The 21,104-nt window shown below is 32.6% G+C and overlaps 1 protein-coding gene across 1 annotated transcript in view; it reads right to left on the bottom strand.

The window, feature by feature from the left end:
• The window catches only part of AP3B1 (adaptor related protein complex 3 subunit beta 1), a 248,293-nt gene that overhangs the window by 166,024 nt on the left and 61,165 nt on the right, over positions 1-21,104 (bottom strand). Inside the window, exons 6-7 of the mRNA XM_040622153.1 lie at positions 20,924-20,990; positions 12,321-12,503 (exon numbers count right to left, since the gene is read on the bottom strand). Coding sequence (XP_040478087.1) covers positions 12,321-12,503; positions 20,924-20,990 — 250 coding nt within the window. The remainder of the gene's footprint in view (positions 1-12,320; positions 12,504-20,923; positions 20,991-21,104) is intronic.

Raw genomic sequence — 21,104 nt, 5'->3', positions numbered from 1 at the left:
TAACTATTCAGTATGGATATAGCACACCTTATCAGAGAAATATATCCACTAGGGAAAAAGAAGTCATGTTTAATACAATTTTAAACTTAATATTTTTCTCAAAGGAAAAAAAGAAGTCGTCTCTCTCCCTCAAAATCATGTCTATACAAAACAAACCAGGATATGCATATTGGTTTGAGACTTTTTTCCTTTCATGAGGTAAATGCTATGCTCTTCGCTTTACATGTTTTATATCACAGCCCAGTGACCACTATGCCACACAGGTGGAAGTGTGGGTTTGAGGACCATTGAACACTGAATCTCCCCCAATACATCACAATTATGAAAACACCTGTGCCCAGTAACTTTCTGTTGAGCCACTATGAAAATTCACAGTGTTCAATTGCCCACAGCACTTTTCATTTCTTATGACTGTATGTTCAGCTCCAATATATAAGAAAGAAGCTTTCTGAATGCAGGTTTCCAAACTTTGTTACTAAGAAGTCTAAATCTATATAAGGATTTTTTTCAATTTTTTCTGAAATAAAATATACTCATGACACATGCTGTTAAGTCTAGAGGTTCTAAGACATGAGAAAGGGTCCTAATTATGTGAAACCTAATTCCTATCTAATGATGAGGAATAAATAAGAATTGCTTTTTGTTATGCAGAATGTATTTTAGAGTGGTTCTCATTCAATCATCATAAATTATGAAATAATATTAAAATCAACCTAAGTAGAACTAATTATGATTCTTCATGTATTCATTCTCTTTACCTTAACCTCTGAAATAAAGAAAATATATAACAGAAGGTAAATGTCTGCTGAATTGAAATTAATGAATATAATTCTCCTTTAGGACATTTTAAAAAAAAGAATAAGGTTAGTGCAGAGGTCTTAAAATATTCGTGGACATTTCAAGGAGGGAATAAATCAGTAAAGGGGTTTTTTAGTCTTATGGAGAACCCTAAAACTTACACTTTAGGGGAAAAAATTACATTCTATGGAAAAAAAAGTCTATACTCTAGATAAAGCAAGGGTAGGAAATAAGGGCTCCAAGAAACACCAATTTAAAAACTTTAAAAAGCTAAAGTCTAGGTTATGAAAAACTCTTTAAATAAAACATAAAATTTTATAAAGGGAGCATTTATTCTTGATTAATTCCAAAATATGCCTACATCTAAATTAAATGACATCCTTTGAGTCACTTCTAAAAGTTATATAAGTTGTTCTAAAAATAATATATGGATAACCAGTTGAATACAAAGCTAAGAATTGGAACTGATTGTTCAGAGAGTAGGAACTAGAGATAAGAAGAAGCAGAGCATATACTTACTATACAATGCAGCAATTCCACTCCCATACAAATACAAACATATGTCCACACAATGACTTGTGGCAATTTAGACAAAGGTTACAGCTCCATGGGTGTACAGAAAAGTTCAGAGTTCAAGCGTAAGCAAGTGCAGTCTGTGATTGTCAGAGACAAAGAGATAATTTGTGTGTACGTGTGTTACAGAAACTCTATGTTAAGAAATGAAGAGGAAAAAGAAAAAGCGTAATTTATGATATCTACCCACATATATGCCATTTCTTTCATTCTTTATTCTGTTCTACACTTACAAGTTACCATTTCTGTTCAACCTAAACAATTTCTTGAAGTATTTCTTATAATACAATTTCCCCATGTAGGAATTTTTCAATTTTGTTCTTCTAAAAATATCTTCATTCCACCTTTACTTTTGAAGACTGGATTTGTTCAACATGGAATTCATTGTTGACAGTTTTTCCTGTCAATAATTTTAAGACGTATTCCATTGTTTTCTAGGCGCCATTGTTTCTTATCAGCAGTTAAGTCGCATCATCATTCTTCTGTATATAATGCATTGTTTGTCTCTGCCTGCTTTCACTGTTTTCTTTTTCTCTTTTGATTTCAGAAGTTTAACTATAATATGTGTAAGTATGACTTTTTACTTGTTTTGCTGGAGAATCTGATAAGTTTCCTGGGTCAGTGTGCTTGGATTTTTTCCCCTTCAACTAAATTTGACATTTTTTTCAGCCTTTACTTCTTCAGGTATTATTTCTGCTCCATTCACTCCTTCCTCTCCTTTTGGGAATTCAGTTACAGGTATTTCATTCTCTTTGATATTATTCCACATGGCTCTGAGTCTTACCTTGTTTTTCCGTCTTGTTTTCAGACTGCATAATTTCAACTGATTTACCTTCAGGATTCTTGACACTCTTACTGCCTCTTCTTGGCTGTTAAGCCCATCTAGTATATTTTTCATTTAATCATTGTATTTTTCAGTCCTGGATTTTCTATTTGGTTCTTTCTTATGGTGTCTTTTCCCTGTTAAGACTGCTCATCTATTCATTCAACATACCTATATTGCTTTTAGTATTCTGGCCATATATTTAATAGCTGCTTTACTTACTTGTTAAGTGCCATTTCTTGATTATACTGAGGTGCCTTTCTACTGACTGCTTTTTCTCTTGAGCAATAGTTATTTTCTTGTTTCTCACATCCACTGATTTTTTAAAAATTGTATTCTGGATATGATCAACCACACACCATGAAAGTCTTTCTTACATTGCATTCCTCTGAAGTGTACTGGTATTTGTTGTAGCAGGTATTTCACTGGTCTCAAACTGGAAACTCTGTCTACCTTAATGTGGCCAGCAAGTGAAATCTCCATTTAGTTCTTTTATCTTCCAGGTGCTGCTTTTTTGCTAGATCCACTAGAGTCTTCCCCACACATCGACACTGTATTGTTTGGCCAAGGATTTGGATGTTATTTAGTATGCATTTCCAGGGGGTTCACCTTCTGGAATTTCCCCCAAATGTTTAGTTATTCTGCCAGTCTTGATGTCTGTTCTCTGACAGCTAGGTAAGTAAGGCTCTGGTGTTTTCCATTATTGTAGGAGTCTGGGGAGTGACTTCAGACAAAAACCTGCAAACTCAAAAACCTTACACCTTGAAATTTTAGCCTTGCAAATACAGAATCCTCTCTGGTTTTCTCCTACTTTTGACTGTCTTACAGTGACTACAGTGACTTTAGATGGCTAATTTTTGCAAAAATTTTTAGAGAGTTAACCAAATCAAGGCATTCCATCAGTAGAAGCTGAAATGCCAAGTCCATGAAGTATTACATCTCAACTGCAAGTCAAACTGCAAGTCAACTGCAAGTCTTGATGTGAAAGTAAACCCTTCTCGTATACCCCACCTCCACATTCCATTTTCCTCACTCTTCCCATTAGGTCTCATTAGCCAGAACTACATTATATCCCCATTCCTAACCCCATCATCTACAAACGTACTGTAGTTATTAACATTAGACCAGATTAGCCTGGGGAGCAACATGGCTTCTTTAAAAGTATGTGGGTGCTCAATCCCTATAGAAAATCTGTTTGCAAGGAAGATCTTTTTCAGTGGGGGTCAGCTGTTTAAGACAGCTAACAGTGCTGCATTCTCCACATCACCTGGAAGATTCCATTCCATTCTATTCCATTCTCTACATGCACTGGGAGAATCTGTCTGATGTGACTACTTTGGAACTGTGGAATCTACTGAAGGCTTGCTACTTCCAGGAAGACTACAGTGATTTTAAGGTCTATCAGAAATTTGAAGTCAATACAAACACAACTAAATGGATAACTGAATGGAATAAAACTGGATGTTTCAAATTACATTATTAGTTTACATAAAATCATTATCTTTTCTAAGGTGAATATAGAAAACTATTAAGCAGCAAAATCACACAATTAAAGATTAATATAAATAACTGACTTGTCAGAAGACTGAAGTTCATTATTAAATGTATCCAGTAATAAGTAATAAGGCTAACACAGAGAAAAATGTAAGGAAACAAATGGATGATACAGACAAGAGAAATTACAACGATGTAAGTATCTATGGGAGGAAAAAAGCTCAGGAAGAAAGATGAAACTTAGCAGACAGACATGAGAAAAGGGCGGAAAAATGAATCACATTTCTTAACTTCTTAAACTCTAAGTCTCTCCTCCTAAAATTAAGTTGGTACATGTTGAAAGTCATAAAATACTTAAAATCATGAACATTCTGGGACTTGTAAAGATGGTGAAATAAAGACAGAGAATATCATCTCTTTCTGAAATGTAAAAAATGTGAAGAAAATAAAAATATTAAAACTAGCAAAAGATCAGTCAATAGTAATGCAACAAGAAGGTCACCATCTACTGGCACAAACTTTAAGTTTTTTTTAAAACAGCAGAGTCTAGAAAAACACATTCCTTGCTTTTTGAGAATGTTCATTAATAATCATCTCCTCCCCAAATTTAAATAGAAGAAAACAAAGAGGTTATTCTTATCTTTTCACTCTACTGAGGGCAGGTGGGGTGGTGAGGAGGGTTAGTGGTAGAAACAGGCAGTGAGCAGAAGCAGGTGGGAGAGTAAACAACAAAGCTGGCTCTCCCTGAAAGAGGCGAGGAGACTCTGAGGCAACTGTTCAAAAGAAACTTTTATGATAAGGAAACGTTTTGTATCAGCACTATCTAATACATTAGGCACTAGCCACATGTGACTATTGAGCACTTAATATGTGGCTAATGCAACTGAGGAACGGATTTTTCAATTTTAAATAGCTACATGTGGCTGGCACCTACTACAATGAACAGCACAGTTCTTGGATTAAACAATGAGTAAAGGACAATAATATAAAGATCAAGAATATTTCTCCAGAGAAATATACTAGGTGGCACAAATGCTAGTATAGGGCACTTAGGAAAATTCCAGAATAAGTGCTCAGGCATTATAAAAAAACAAAAACAGAAACAAAACAAAACAAAAACCTTCAATCTCTGCTGAGGCTAAATTTACTATCCCACAAATTACTCCTTTCTCCAAATATGACATAAAATACACACAACTCAAATTGAAATTGAGAGGAAGAAACAAAACCGTCTTTCAGTGTGGTTGTCCAAAACTAAGAACTCATACTGTATCAGAACAAATGTCTGCACCAGACCTTCCCAAGGATTCACAATACAAAAAGAGCACAATAACTAAGTAACATATTCACAGCACACATTAAAAAATGCAGAAGACAAATCATTCTGGGAAAAAAATATTCCCTATGTATCAAAAGTAAATTCTCCAAGAAGTTACTAAGATCATGAACTCAAGAAAACATAAGTTCAAAGATGAGATGATAAAATTATATAATAAAGAAAATGGAAGACTGAAACCTAAGTGAATAAAAGCCAAATCACTATCATTATCAAATTAAGTAAAAACTGTTAAAGATTAAAGGGATGCCTGGGTGGCTCAGTCGGTTAAGTGTCTGCCTTCAGCTCAGGTCATGAGCCCCAAGGTCCCATGATCAAGTCCTGTAGCCGTTCCTTGCTCAGCAGAGAGCCTGCTTCTCCCTCTGCCTGCTTCTCCCCCTGCTTGTGTGCTCTCTCTCTCTGACAAATTAATAAAAATCTCTGCCTTTTTTTTAATCTGTAAAGATTAGTAAGATTGCATCTCAGAGTGCATCATTCTATATGATCTACATATTCACTTTTTTATTATGTAGAATTTTTTTTAATTCTTTTCTTTGATCTTCCACGTTTTTTTTCTTGCTCCATTTGTCATTTATATGCTTCAGAAACACCACTCTATTTTACATCTTTCTCTACTTACACCTTTTTAAAAAATTGCTTTAATGTTTGTCTTTTTATTTGCATTTTTATTATCTCAAGTCTTTTTATCAGTAATTTGATTTTCATTGATCTACTCTGTTTTGTTTTGGGGTTTTTGAGATTTTTTAAGATTTTTTTTTTAAGATTTTATTTATTTATTTGACAGAGAGGGAGAGCACGATGCAGGACTCGATCCCAGGACCCCAGGATCAGGACCTGAGCCAAAGGCAGATGTTTACCCCCAAATTAAAAATATTGTTAAAAAGAAACCTCATGAGGGGCGCCTGGGTGGCACAGTGGTTAAGCGTCTGCCTTCGGCTCAGGGCGTGATCCCGGCGTTATGGGATCGAGCCCCACATCAGGCTTCTCCACTGGGAGCCTGCTTCTCCCTCTCCCACTCCCCCTGCTTGTGTTCCCTCTCTCGCTGGCTGTCTCTATCTCTGTCAAATAAATAAATACAATCTTTAAAAAAAAAAAAAAAAAACTTCATGAGTTAAAAATCCAAGCAAAAATAAATTATGAACAAGAAAAATAAGGACTCTTTAAGATAAATGTTTCATAACCAATGGAGGGAAGCGAGACCCCATTTCAGTATCTGCACACAGTCCATGGTTTCCCAATAAACTACATATTGAACTCTTCATCAATAGGTGCCTGGAAAAAGTCCCCAAAAACTTTTGTATTTGTATTGTAAAGCATGGATTCTACCATAATTCCTCACTACTGTTATTTAAAAATTTCACACAATAGGGAGACTCAAAAATAGTTCACTAGTAAGGTACAATACAAAATTTATTTTACAAAGAAAATTAACCTATAAAGAAAATTCAATAAAAAATAATCTCTAACATGTAGGTCCTGGACGACAGGACATAGTGCACTCCTTCCCCCTACCTTTGTATTTCAGAAAATTGCTAATCAAGAACGATGCATATGAATTTTGTGTTCTGATGAGTTATTTTATAGCTGTCCCTGAAAATCTTAAGAAATTTATCTCAAAATACTTTAAACAAAATTTTAACTTGGAACTTTCTTACACCTATCTAAGGTTTTATAACTGAAGTACAGATATATTGAGAGAAATAAAAGTAAATTCATCACTCCAAATTTCAAAATAGAATGCATACTGCCACTAAAATTATATTACCTGGATTCATAAGTAAAAAGTAACTCTGAGTACATAAAGTTTTAAGTTCTAAATCATGAAAGTAAAAAATTTTGATAATTCTTGCAAAACTGTCATCTCCTAGAGAAAGTTCCAACTTTTAAAGAGCTAGATTCATAAAATTAAAAACCTTTCTGTCAGTCCCCAGTGCCCAAGCTTTCTTTCAGTTTATAATTAACAACACTAAAGGTTTTTGGGTTTTTTTAATACTCTTAAAATTTACTTGGTGTTTTATAACATTTATTTTTTAAAATCCATTGTTTCTACCAAAACAACTTTAGTCTTAGAGATTTACATTAATGCTCCAAGTATTCTCCCATAATCAGCTTGAATGACAAAGAAAATATTTAAGGAATTTTATATCCTTGAAAATTATACAAACTTGACCTAGAATTAAAAAAAAAAAAAAACAACCTACATGGACTGCAAAGAGTAAGGTAAATTTGAGAAAATAAAAATGCAAATATGCATTTTAGCAGTCTCTTGAATTTATTAACCTAAAAGGTTTAATTTCCATTTTCCTGCATCAGCTTTATTTATAAAATGTCGTGCCCTATAAATACGCTGTTATTTTCTATAGTCAAGCACCCTCTTAACAAATCTTCTCATTAATATGTAAATTTAAAGTCAATCGGTCTTCTCCCTGACAGCCCCATGAATTCCTAGTGCACTGTATAATCGGCTTTGACTTGGCATCCACTATTTATCATCAAAGATGTCAGTTAGAAAAATTATGGAAAATGCACTGCAATTGATATGACTGCAATCTACTTTGTCAACACTTAATTGTTCCTCAAATCATACATTTACATATAAACAGCCTAAATACTGATCTATAATGATGCAAATAAACTAAATTAAAAATCTCTTCTGCCCTGAAGAAGCTTGTTTGTATATGATGTGTTCATTTGAGAACTTATTGACAAAAACACGTTACATGAGCTCATCTCAAAAAGTATTTCTACTAATTTTCGATTCCTCAAAAAAACAATTTTGTTACCTTTCAAGCACATAAACATAAACAAATGTTTTAAAAATTAAATGAAAAACACAATTTTTCTCTTTGAAAAGCGAATTTAATTATACTTGTTACCTAATTGCAATGTCTAAACAGTATGGATTGGGGGGAGGCTTTGAAAATGGCTTCAACTAGAATGCAATAAGCAAAAAGAGAGTAACTTATTAAAGTAAGCAAAAAGATATTTTAATTTAAAAGTCAAGAGGTTTAAAAAAAAAAAAGGTCATGAGGTAATAGAAAATAAAGACTGTTGACCTAGGGATCAGATTACTCTGTTTATATTCCTGGCTCCACATTTTATAAGCAATATCATCTTAGGGGGGTTGTTAAAATCTATACGCCTCAGTTTTGTCATCTATAAAATGGGTATAATAATTGCTACTGTCCAATCTCCAATAAAATACTATATAAGTAGAGCAAAATAACAAATTGCTAAATTTAAAGTATCACGATGTTATTTTTCACATATTATCTTAGTACCGGAGAAAGAAATTCCTTGATTTTAATGAATTTGGTATGGATAGGCGGGTTTTTTTTTTTTACTTTAAATAACTTTTAAATCAATATATTATTTTAATGAAACTGTTCTCTCACTTGTAGAATCTTTCACTTCAAGATAAATAAATGGCCCTTTATATATCATAAAATGGTGTTTATACAGCATTTATATAAGTGACTCCTGCCTGTATGTAAAAGGGGATGAGGTGCTAGAATGAACACCTTTACACTCTACTAATTTCGTGAAAAAAATACATTCAAGACCTGATGGTAAAATAGGATTGTAACAAGAAAGCACTGACTACGACAGAATACTGTTCCACTTTGTCCTTCTATCCTATAGTATTCTTAGCAGGTCTTTACTACATGGTATGCTTTCTACAAACATGAGAAGTGAAAAATGAAAGCAGACAGGAATGCAGAATACTTCTAAGTTTCTTCCAGCTTTATAATTCAGCTTGCCAACTTTTTAAAAAAGATATTTACTTATTTATTTGAGAGACAGAGCACACGCTAGGGGGAAGGGGCAGAGGGAGAGGAGAAGCAGACGACCCACTGAGCAGAGCCCATGCGATGCAGGGCTCGATCCCAGGACCCTGAGATCATGACCTGAGCTGAAGGTAGATGCTTAACCGACGAGCCACCCAGGCACCCCCTTTAATTTAAATAAAAAATTTTAATTCTCAAAATTAAAATTACCATGTGTAGTCCTAAAAAGTTGGATGCAAAAGCCTCCAAGATTACAAGTGCCTGGGCTCCTCGCTGAAAAGTTGCTCGGTGAAACAGAATTCTAACAAGCCATACAGGAAGTCTGAGATGGGTTAACTCAAAAAGTAAGCATGGACATGGTCTAAAAAAATGATGATAATCCATCTGAACCTTAATTTTATAAAATATATTTGTACCAAAAGTTTAACATCTTGGACAATCTCTAACTTCTAATACTGCAATAAAGGATGACCCTTCCAAATCTTTCCTGCTGGTATGGAACAGAAGACATATGTATACAAAACAATAAAGGCCTGTTATCTTATTTTAGAATCAACTAATATCACTTTAAATTAATAAATAAAGTGAAATGTGTTATCCGAAGTAAAATTTACAACCACTAGAACAACTGAAATTTAACAGTTGCCACTAAATACCTCTAAGGGGTCAACCAAGAGGTTATAAGGAAGATTTCTATTTTATTTCACTGTGTGCCTGAATTCCTTCTATAATTAAAAAAAAATAGTTATAGTTACAGTTACACTCTTACAAATCTTCTATTTTACTAAGATTTTCTTCTTTTCTTTTCTTCCTTTAAGCCAAGGAATCTTTCTCAAAGGAAATCATATTTATAGCTGTATATGAAAGGCAGATAAAGATGAAGGCTGCTCTATCTGGAACACAGGCAAGAACCCAGAGAGCTGCAGAGTCTAGAGCACCACTGCCCCCTATGGTTGTTCCTGTGGCAGTGTTACAGCATCCTGAGGCCTGAGGTGCACATTTGAACACTAATGAATTAGTCTATCAACCACATAATCTAGAATAATGCTAAGGTCAGAGTGCAAATAAGTGGCAAAGGTAAGAAATTACGTAGCCCAGTTTCAGCGTACCCAGGATAAGGACCGGATTTCATCTCACGTTTGTAATAATTAATGTCCAAAGAATCCACATGTGAAAACACATGGAATACATGCATATAGACCCAACTTTTTAAATTACCTGTCAAAAGAGTAACTATATATGGTAGTACAACATTTACCTTCCTTGATTTGCAAATAGCTCTCAACATGAATTTTATCCAAAGTAAGATAAAAATAAAATTCAAGGAACAGAAACACAAATAAATAGACAAACTATAAACACAGATTTTAAAGTCTCTTACATATTTTTAGGAGATATGGCAAGGAAAGATGTATTTTAACTCCAATTTCTACACAATAACAAAGCAAAGGATTATTTGTATAGAGATACTGAAAATGATTTGATGGTGATAGGAAAGTAAAATTTTAAATCTTATTAAATAGTGACAGTGGTTAGATAAGGCAAAATTACTTTATAACCTTCTAACAGGAAAAAAATGTATCTGAACAGCACTCTGGAAAAGAACTGGCCAAAATCAAACAACTATTACTAGTAGCAAAAATCTCTTGTCAAAGTTATCATTTACATCAAAGGGCCAAGACATTTGCAACATAGGCATGTTGTTGCATAATCCAGCAAAAGTGCCTTCAAGAGTTTACTTTGTTCAGTGACAAATAAACTTTATAAAAAAAAAAAGCAATCATCAATTTAAGTGTCATATAGCATGAGATTTTTATATTTTAATAATTCAAAACAGATTTCAATTTTAAACAACCATAACACTTTCTTAATACTAAAATTAAGATGGAGTAGGTATTACAAATAGCCTATGGATAAAGATATACCTTTTAAAAATTAAAAATACTTTTTAATACTAACAATACTAAATTACTGTAAAAAGCATCGATGAATATTTCAAACATTTAAACCGCTTAAACATCTGAAAGCTTAACATGTCATCTAAAATACATATTATGAACATTCATCCATTTTATATATTTTCCTCTCACTTTATTTCTAATTAACAAAAGTGAAATGAACTGAGCACTCAAATGTACTGAGCCAACAAAAGTGTAGGTATGCATAAGTTTGTATACAAACTGTTATAATTGGGGTCTTTCTGGTCTTTTACTTTATACGCAGTTGATTTTAAAAGTCTATAATACTACTTTTTCCTTTTTAATTGAAATATAAGTTGACACACGTTACATTAGTTTCAGGTATACAACATGGTGATCTGACAACTCTATACATTATGCTGTGCTCACCACAAGTGTACTACCATCACCATGCAGTACTTTTACAGTATCACTGAATATATTCCCTAAGCAGTTCCTTTCATCTCCATGATTTATTCGTTCCATAACTGGAAGCCTATTATCTCCCACTCCACTTCACACATTTTGCCCATCTTCCCACCCCCCACCTACTTTTTATTTTTTTATTTTTTTTTTTAAAGATTTTATTTATTTATTCGACAGAGATAGAGACAGCCAGCGAGAGAGGGAACACAAGCAGGGGGAGTGGGAGAGGAAGAAGCAGGCTCATAGCAGAGGAGCCCGATGTGGGGCTCGATCCCATAACGTCGGGATCACGCCCTGAGCCGAAGGCAGACGCTTAACCTCTGTGCCACCCAGGCGCCCCCCCCCACCTACTTTTTAAAAAGACAAAAAAGAAGTATCACAAGATTAGAATGAATGTGCTATTCTTGTAATATTTAATTTCTTTTTTTAAATGAGTTTAAAACTTACACTTAAATATTAAATATATACACAAAAAGATCTATATTTCAAACTATGTAATAAAATTTCCTCAACTATCAATTAAGTAAAAAGAAGGTATTAAGTATGCCTCTAATGTTAATATGCACTAAGAAAACAACTTCATTTTCACGTTTATTTAATTATAAATTTTACAAAAATTCTATCAGCTTAAGTGAAAAATAGGAAAACAAACATTTTAAAATACAGAACTAGGAGAAGGTAGTTTAAAAGTTCAGCAATATTTACCTACAAAAGCAAGAAATTCTCTTAGGTATAAATTCACATGTGCTAGAATCACATTACCCACTTGCACAAGTGAGTCATTCAAACAGTTGAGACTTAAAGAAAGCAACTAATTTCAAAAAAAATCTATGATTTGGCAATATCACTGCAAACACTGTGCCAGGCAGACTCTGCTCCTAAGAAGGGCCTCTTGCCAAGTAACAAACTAAAAGTTTATAAACTATGTCATTAAGCATATATCAATCAGTGCCAAAATAATGAAAAATCATCCTTGATTTTTGTTTCTTGCTTTCCAAAAGAACATGAAAAAAAGGAGTCCTCCACAAATATGCAGATCTCTGTATTTTACAACTATACACATTTTTAAAAGCTCATCCATTTTCTTAGTATACTTTATAAATGGAAATCCGTTCAACACTTACCTCCTTCCAAGGACTGACAAATTGTGTACGAGCATATCGAGTTAGCATGTGGATTATGACAACCTGTCCCCACTCTTCTACATCAACTAGTAAATTACAGAGCTTGCGGTAATTCTTGTGAATCAGATCTATTCTATCCGGGCATACTTCTTCAAAAGCCATCACAACACTGCCAGCTACCAGCTAGAAAAGGAAGAAATAGTAACTCATTAAAAAACATTTTCCCTCCATCAAAGATTCTACTCAAGCACTACAGAGATACATTCAATGTTACGACAATATTTAAAGTATTCAGTTATTTGATTTAAAAAATGATTGTTCATGTATAAATAATAAATTTTAAGTGTCACTCCCTTAAAGAATCATTGCTCTAACATGTCTGAAAAGCTAGTACCTTCCTGAAATATTACAATTAGAAGTGTTAGTGTTAGAAATTCCCACAATTTTTTGTCAAGTTAAATTTTAATAAATTGTTCATAGATTCAACATATTTGTCATACACATTTTTCATTTTTAAAGCTAACCTAAGTTCCAATCAAAAGATTCATTATTTAGTATATAACAACATTCAGAAAAACAATCAAGACAATAACAAAGACCATATCAGGTCATTTTAAAATGAGAAAGACAATGAATTTATTTTAAAGTGTGTGAGGAACTCTTAAGTGTTTCTGGTACAAAATACTTTCAACTCTTCAACATTTTAATCCACCTGTTAATTTTTACCAATATTTCATTTACAAAGAAAACACACGTAAAATTTTAGTGCGTTATTATAACCTATGTAACAATGTATACAAGATGAAATAATGTATTACCAACAAAAGTCAGCTCTCTCCAAGACCAATTAATGAACCATAAATGCTGTTTTTGTAATTGTCATACTTGGGCAAAGCGGTGAAATTAAGATATCTTTGGTATAAAGATACAAGCTAAGCAGAATACATAATACACAAATACTTCTATATATGTACCACTGATATATATGCAGTTAGCCAACAATATAATACTGTTGAAAAAATAAATTAATATCATATTCTTTCTAAACACTAGGGATCTTCATTTTAGTGTCTAAAATTTCCCCAATGACTTAAAATAAGCAATTAAATAGAAATGTAACTTATTGAAATGGTACTTTCTGAAAAATATTAGATACAATAATATTTGTATTTTTAGTGTTTGTCCCTCTACTTGGCTGACATTTAGTTTATTAATATGCAACCAACAATACAATTGAAAGAAAACAGCTCAGAATATAGACTTGCTATTATGCTAAACAAGTTTCTAGTCCTGTGGGGATTTTATGAATTACCAATCAGTATAAACGTGAAGCCGCATTTATTGACTCCAGCCCTGCCCATGTACTGGTGCCTGCTGGTCCCAGCATGAATGCACTTCAATCGAAAAAGCAAAGAATTGATTATTTGTGTGAACTAAATAAAAAATGTATTATACGTATAATTTCCTATTTGCTATTGATATGGAAAGGAAGTGAAGTTTATGTCTTCATCTCCACACTTTGATATCTTCTGCACAAATCACTCTCTGAAAATTATATTCTGTGATAATCATATTTCTAAACAGATTTAGTATAATTTAAAAATCTCTTCAAACAACTAAAGTTTATGACATCAAACTATAGAATAACTTAGTATTTGTGAAATCTGTCTATCCATAGATATATTTTATATATAGGCCATTCTTACAGTAACAGAAGATATACATATCTATTGATAAAGGATACTTAAAGTACAAAACTAAATAATACCACTTAGAATAAAACAGTCCATGAAACTGAAATAGCAGTTCAACAAAGTTTCAATTTAAGAAATACTATGTAAAATCAAGTATTTTGCCTAAGCCTAGATTTTTTCCAAGTGTTTAATAGAGACACCAATTAAAAGAAAAATCAGCTACCAAATGTTATTAAATTTATTAAACTGAGTGCTATAGGTACAACATAATTCTAAAGTACTAACCGATAACATGAAAAAAAGAAAATACTTAAGTACAAATAAAGTTTAAGGAAACACAAAAATAATCAGAATATAAAATAAAGTACCCTTACAAAATAAAACTGACCATTTTAGGTATTTCATTGTATGGATTTAACGAACTGACCCAAGGTTAAATAACGCCAGAACTGATAATTTTGGTCTATTAAACGTTCGATATTCTATAAAACTTCCAGAATTAAAATAAAATGATCTACTCAGATTTCAAAACCAAAAATATTGGTTTCCCAAAAACAGACAGTTAATTTCCATCTCACTGTGTCAATAGTAGCTTTTTATATAAGGGGAAAAATAAATCACTCCAACAAAACTAGCAATGAGCTCATCAAATTCAAATGCAGTTTTCCATTTATGTATTTTTTATATTAAAGCTATAAACATGGTTCATTTATCTTCCCTTGGTTGCCACGTTTTTCTGTGCTGTTGCTATGAACTTCAGCCATTAGCTGTGCTCCAAGGTAAACTACATGAACCATCAACAAAAGTGACACCCCATCTATGGAGTTCATATTTTCTCCAGATTATCTATGCTAGTTGACAAGCTGGTAATGAAAAAAATCACACTAAGCAAATGGTTCCTCTAATAACAATAAATTTTCTATAAAATTATGAAGGGTACAAAACGTTTCCTTGCATCTATTTTGTCATGAATTCTAATTAACGTTGCAAAAACCTGAGAGTGCTGGGTCATCACAAGAAGTGCATCAAGGTTTGATTGATAATATGGTATAAGTTGGCCAATGCTGCCAAGATTTTCTTCTTTTAAATTAATGGCCATCCAACCTGCCCTAATCATACAGCCCAAATGATATTCCCCTTCTTATTTCAATTTTCTTGAGGCATGGAAAACAGGAAAGATCAGTCATTTATCTTCTAATAGCTGGATAATAGATCTATCACAATAAAACATCTGCACAAAATCAGAGATATGGGGTTTTTTTCACAACAGTGAAGCTTTTACCAACATTAAGTCAATAACTTATAAAACGGTGTCTTACCCCCATAGTTTAGTTATAACTACCAATATATTCATTAAACATCGTTTTGTAGCTAAATTAAGGAGAAACTTTGTCATAAAAAATATATAAACAACTGAGTTTTTCAGTAAGCATTGACCTAATCTGTTTTCGTAAGAAACTCTGTTTTCTATTAGAAAGCTAAAGCTATCCAAAGGATTTCTTTAAAATTAACCTGAAAGAAATAGGAAATAAATACCACCTTGTTTTTGAGGTGTTCTAAATAAGACTGTCCACTGCTATGCTTACAGTGCTCAACAAATATGGATTTCTACCTCTTAAAGACAAACCAGAGAAAGCATTATAAATTTTAAAAATAAGTTTGTAACTGAACATCAGAAAAGGTGTGTTTAGAATATGCTAAATAGGGAATATAAGAGGTTACCGGTAAATCCAGGAATATACAATGAAGAAATTATATAAAGAAAAGTTGTAACAGCTGATTGGGGATAATGGAACATTAATAAAATACTCCCTTTTAATTTTACTGACTATAGTTGTGGGGTGCCTTTCAAAATTTATAGATAACCTTTAAACAACAGTTACCTAAGTAGCCCTAAAATGCTCTTCCAGTTATCTTACCATAACAATATCTCTCAACCCTACAGGACGTATTTTTAGAAAAGGACTATTTTTATGACAAATATTGATCTTACTCTAGTAAAATGGACAAAGCATTCTATTCTAATATGTTTATATTTCCAACTTTCCTTAAAATGAGAATTATAGAATTCACTGTCTTTGAGATCTTAACTGTCAGAAAGTCTTCTCTTTAGGCTAAAAGAAGCAACAGAACATGTATCTCAAAGTCAAAATGTTAAGTGAAGAAAAATTTTAAATACATTAACATCTTTCAAATTTGTATTTATCAGCAGCAATAGCAATGTTAAAATCATGACAGTGATCCCAAAAAGCTCCTGCTGATAACAAATAAATTCCTTTTCAAAATGTGGAAGTAAATGAGACGTGCACAGTTAACTGGGAAATTTTTAAACAAAAATGATTTGGGATTCTTACTGTTTCATTTTTATTTTATTTATTTATTTGAGAGAGACAGAGACAGAGCGAGCATGAGCAGGTGGGAGGGGCAGAGGGAGACGGAGAAGCAGACTCCTCACTGAGCAGGGAGCTGATGTGGAGTTCGATCCCAGCACCCTGAGATCATGACCTGAGCCGAAAGTAGATGCTTAACCTACTGAGCCACGCAGGTGCCCTGATTCTTACTGTTTTAAATGTCAATACTGACATTATTAATTTTGGGGAGGAAGGAAATACACCTGTCTTCCTTCAATAAAGAACTACAAGAGACAAAGTAATAATAAAAACAAGATCCGTAAATATACGCATAAATGTCAGAATAAACCTTTCTACAAGATTATAATCATACAAAGGAAAAAAATTATCACAAAATGTTTATAATTAATTTAAATAATGGGTAGGCAAGTTACAATACCTGGGTAAATCTGAATCTCCCAAACCAAACCCAGAAAAATCAAAGATGAAAACCTATGTCCTAAGCATAACTAAAAAACAGAGAAACTCCAAACTTCAAATTACATGTAAGTAGAGAGTTATCTCTCAAGCTTATATCATAAAACTTCACAAAGACCTATGGCAGTCCGGAAAAAACTGCCCATAACAAAGCCATTAGGAGTTGGTGGAAAGCAAAAGAGGGCACTAAAATCAATAGGAGAAAGAAAAAGAGTGCTCTAAAGTGTAATACTGCATAAGATTCCTGGGGGGTCCAGCAGACTACAAAGAAGAAATTTCAAGAGGGTAGGAGGTGGAGGAAGTATTCAATGAGACTACCTTGGAAAAGAAAATTTTCAAGAAGATAACAGTTAAAAAATGAGGTAGAGGAAAAGGAGTCCCTTAGAAACTATAAGGTGACAGAAAAAAGAATAAGAGGAGGAAATTTAGGATCCTGAAGGAACAACAATAAATAAATAAATATAAATAACTTTAGGACACACACCACTTCCTATGGATGCTCTCCCTCAAAAAAGCCAACTAACAGAAAAGCATACTTTGCTATTCTGACAGAAAGGGTGTTCTTATACAAAGAATTCTGCATGCTACCTCAAACTCAAACCACTAGCCCTGTCCAAATAAGTGTAAAGATGTAAGTAATCTACACGTATTGAAAACAGAAAGTGAAAATCAAAACAATTCAACCGAAGAAAAGTACCCACAAAAAAATTAATGATGAAGCAAAAGAAAACTATCCAACACAACACTCCAAATTGAAGTAAGCACCCTCAAAGAAGCATCTGAGAATCAGAAAAATGAGTATGAATCAGAAATTCATAAAAGACAACAGAAATAAACAAAAGACATCAGAAAGAAATGAAACAGAACCTGATGAAACCAGGAAAGAAACCGAGAGGGGAATAAAATAATCACACATGATGATTAAGTTGCAAGATGTCCTTGCAAGAAAACAGCTGAATGAACATTTAGTAAGGGGAAATTAAAGAAAAGCAGAAAAAGAACCAAGTGAACAGAAATGAGGTAAAGAAAGAAGTAAAAAGTTTAGAGAGACAGTGGTTGAAATGTAAGACAGGCAAAGAAGATCCAACCTACATAAAATTGAAGTCCCTAAAGAAATAAAAGTAACTGAACAGAATTAATGTTTAAAACCATAATCTTAAAAAAAAAAAAAAAACACTTTGCCAGAAATAATGTAAGTTCTGAATCTACATTTTTAAAACGTTCACTGAATACCAGGAAAAAACTGACCCACATCAAGTAACCCTGAGACACCATTTAAAACTATCACATTTCAAAGACAGAAAATCATCAGGGTCAGTATCTTACTTAATGCAGACACATTACATGCACTTCCTTTAGATTAAAACAAGACAAGTATGCTCACCATCTCCACCACTACTAGTACACAAGTATGTAATTACACAAGAGAAATTAGTTAGTCATAAGAATTGGAAAAGAAGAAGTAAAATCACTCTATTGGCAGGTGATATATTTTCTAGAATAAACAATGGAGAATGAATGATATAACTAAATCAGACAAAAGAACTTGGTAAAGAAGCAAGATATAAAATTACCATACAGAAAATCAAGAGCTTCTTGATATACCAATATAACAAGTTCAACAATATAAGGATGAAGCAATTTCAATTTACAGTAACATCAAAGAAGTCAGACTACATATTAATATAACTCTAAACCAATATTTAATTCAATTAGCAATCCCCCTCTCACCACTCCCCACAAAGGTACATGCTAGCAATTTTGAAACACTTGCTCTTCATCTTGAGACTGAATAAGTAAGTAAATGTATTGAGGATAATGAGAGCCACATTTTTTAATGTTGGAGAAAGAAGCTGAAAAGGTAGGAGGCTAGAAGGAACCCTGTACTATTGTACTGGAATTAGAGGCATCAGTGTAAACTACTGCCACTTAACACAGATAGAAAGACAGAGATACATGTCTTTTGAGTAAAAAAAAAACATATAAACATGTAACACTTCAGGAAAAAGGAGTCCCTCATAAGTGACAGATCATCAAAGCTCCCCTAAAATCTACCTGCGAACACTGAATATGACATATACCATTTGGGAAGCGAAGTGTTAAAAATGATAATAAACAGCTAATTTACTATCACCAAAAAAAAAAAAACAGTAATTACTAATTACTATGACTAAAAAAATGGTAGTAAACATCGAATTACTATAACCTAATTACTATCACCAAATTAATTCCACAATCATTTGACAAATATTATATACCTACTATGAACAAGTACTCAATGTTTTCTACTGTACTTTGGAAATAAATGGTCAGAAATTAATAACCAACTGTTGCAAATTTACAAAGAAATTATCCTTTACATTCTTTTTTCAGTCATTTATTTCTTATTTGGAATATGTATTAACCCCCTTTTATGGTGTCAGGTGCTATGATCAGGGTTATATATACAACAGCCCTTCACAACAAATAAAACTTTATAGATTAAAAATTACAAGGTATACAAATTTGGAAACTGCAACTTATGAAGGCTTCATATATAGCTACCAAGGGGTAGAAGTTCAGACAGAAACCCAATTCTGTCTTATTACAAAGATTGTAATTTTCACCTGTGACTAATCTTTTTAGGAAGAGCACACATTATAAATGGAGATTTCGTTCCTGAGCCATGCAACAAATTTCTTTTAGTCTATAATGTAACAGAAATCGTGGTAAACTACATTAAAATAAAGTATCTGTTTCTTATAGATCTTACTATATTCTCCACAGTCCTTGGCAAATGTCTTGCACGTCAAAAAAACTAAATGTTTTTGTATTATTACTAAAATCAAGTTAATTATAATACCAATAATACTGACGCCACATCTGGGTCCTAGAAGCAGATAACAAGTATACCATACAGAAGACAAAAAGAAATCAAATTTCTTTTCTGCCTTAATTTATTGGGCAAATCCTTATTTACTTACCTCCTACATTATATCAAGCACTATAGAGGAAACACAATGACGATTTCTGCTACATTATAGACTAAATTTGCTGAATGGCTTAGGAATGAAATCCCCAACAATAATTTCATGTATAATATAATATTTTCAAAGTACATAGTGGGGAAAAAAGTACTTAGTGAAAAACTCATTAAAGGAAGTAAACTGTTCAAAAGAACGTATTCGCTTAATGTAAATAGAAAGCAGTAAAGGAGGAAAGAGGGACAAAAAAGACGTGAGACAGAAAAGTAAAGAGCAGCTATAAATCCAACTATTCAATAACATTAAATGTAAATGGATTAAACAATCTAATCAAAAGCCACATATTGTCACAGTGGATTAGAAAACAATATCCAACTATATGCTGTCTACAGGAGATACACATTGGATTCAAAACTACCAACAGGCTGAGAGTAAAAGCAAAGAGATATATCATGTAAAGAGCAACCATAAGAAGGCAAAATAGCTGTACTTCTATCAGACAAAATAGGCAGATCCCGTGGGTCATCACTATTCCTAGATCTCATTATCACAATACAAAAAGAATGGGAGTGGGGAAGGGAGGGGGAGGAGATTAAGTACATTCACAAAAGATGACTCATATTAGCCAGTAAGATCACTCTTACCAGCAATAAAACAGTCCTACAAATAAAAAAATGTTTTAGAATATTTTTTTAAAAAACACATTTATAATACTCCTCTAATTTTTTAATATTGCTTTAATACTTACTGATACTTTATTTTAAAACAACTACTTGTTCCCACGTGATTCAGCCTTTAAAAATTCTAATAAATCATTGCTTGAAATAAAAACTTTTGCATGCAAAGCAGTCAAAAATTTAGCCACAGATTAAAGAAAGGATTTTCCCCCCAATTTGTTCTTCTGATTCCAGATGAAGAAACACGTAACAAGCTAAAATTCTAAATACAACATTTCTCTTTATAAACACATTTTTATTCTTCAAGGATTTTAATGAACTCCATTAATATTTATACCACTTCAAAATCAATAAAAATAATTACACCACATATACAATGGCAAAATGATACTATGTAAATAAAACACAATTTTACTTTGACATAAAAAGGTTATCACTTACTGTGCTTTTATCCTTTAGAAGTTTTTCAATTACTTCAATTAACATTTCCTTCTGCTCTGGATCAAGGCTAAAACATAAAAAGAAAAGAACATACATTAAATGTTTTCCCTTTAACTCAAATTTTAAATGAAGCTAATGATTTCAAGAATATTAAAAAAAAAATTTTAGGGGGGAGGGAGAG

This window comes from Ursus maritimus, unplaced genomic scaffold (assembly GCF_017311325.1).
Source record: "Ursus maritimus isolate PB19 unplaced genomic scaffold, ASM1731132v1 scaffold_5, whole genome shotgun sequence".
Classification (NCBI taxonomy): Eukaryota; Metazoa; Chordata; class Mammalia; order Carnivora; family Ursidae; genus Ursus; species Ursus maritimus.
Note: the sequence above shows the minus strand (reverse complement) of the source record. Positions and strands in the feature narration are given on the sequence as shown.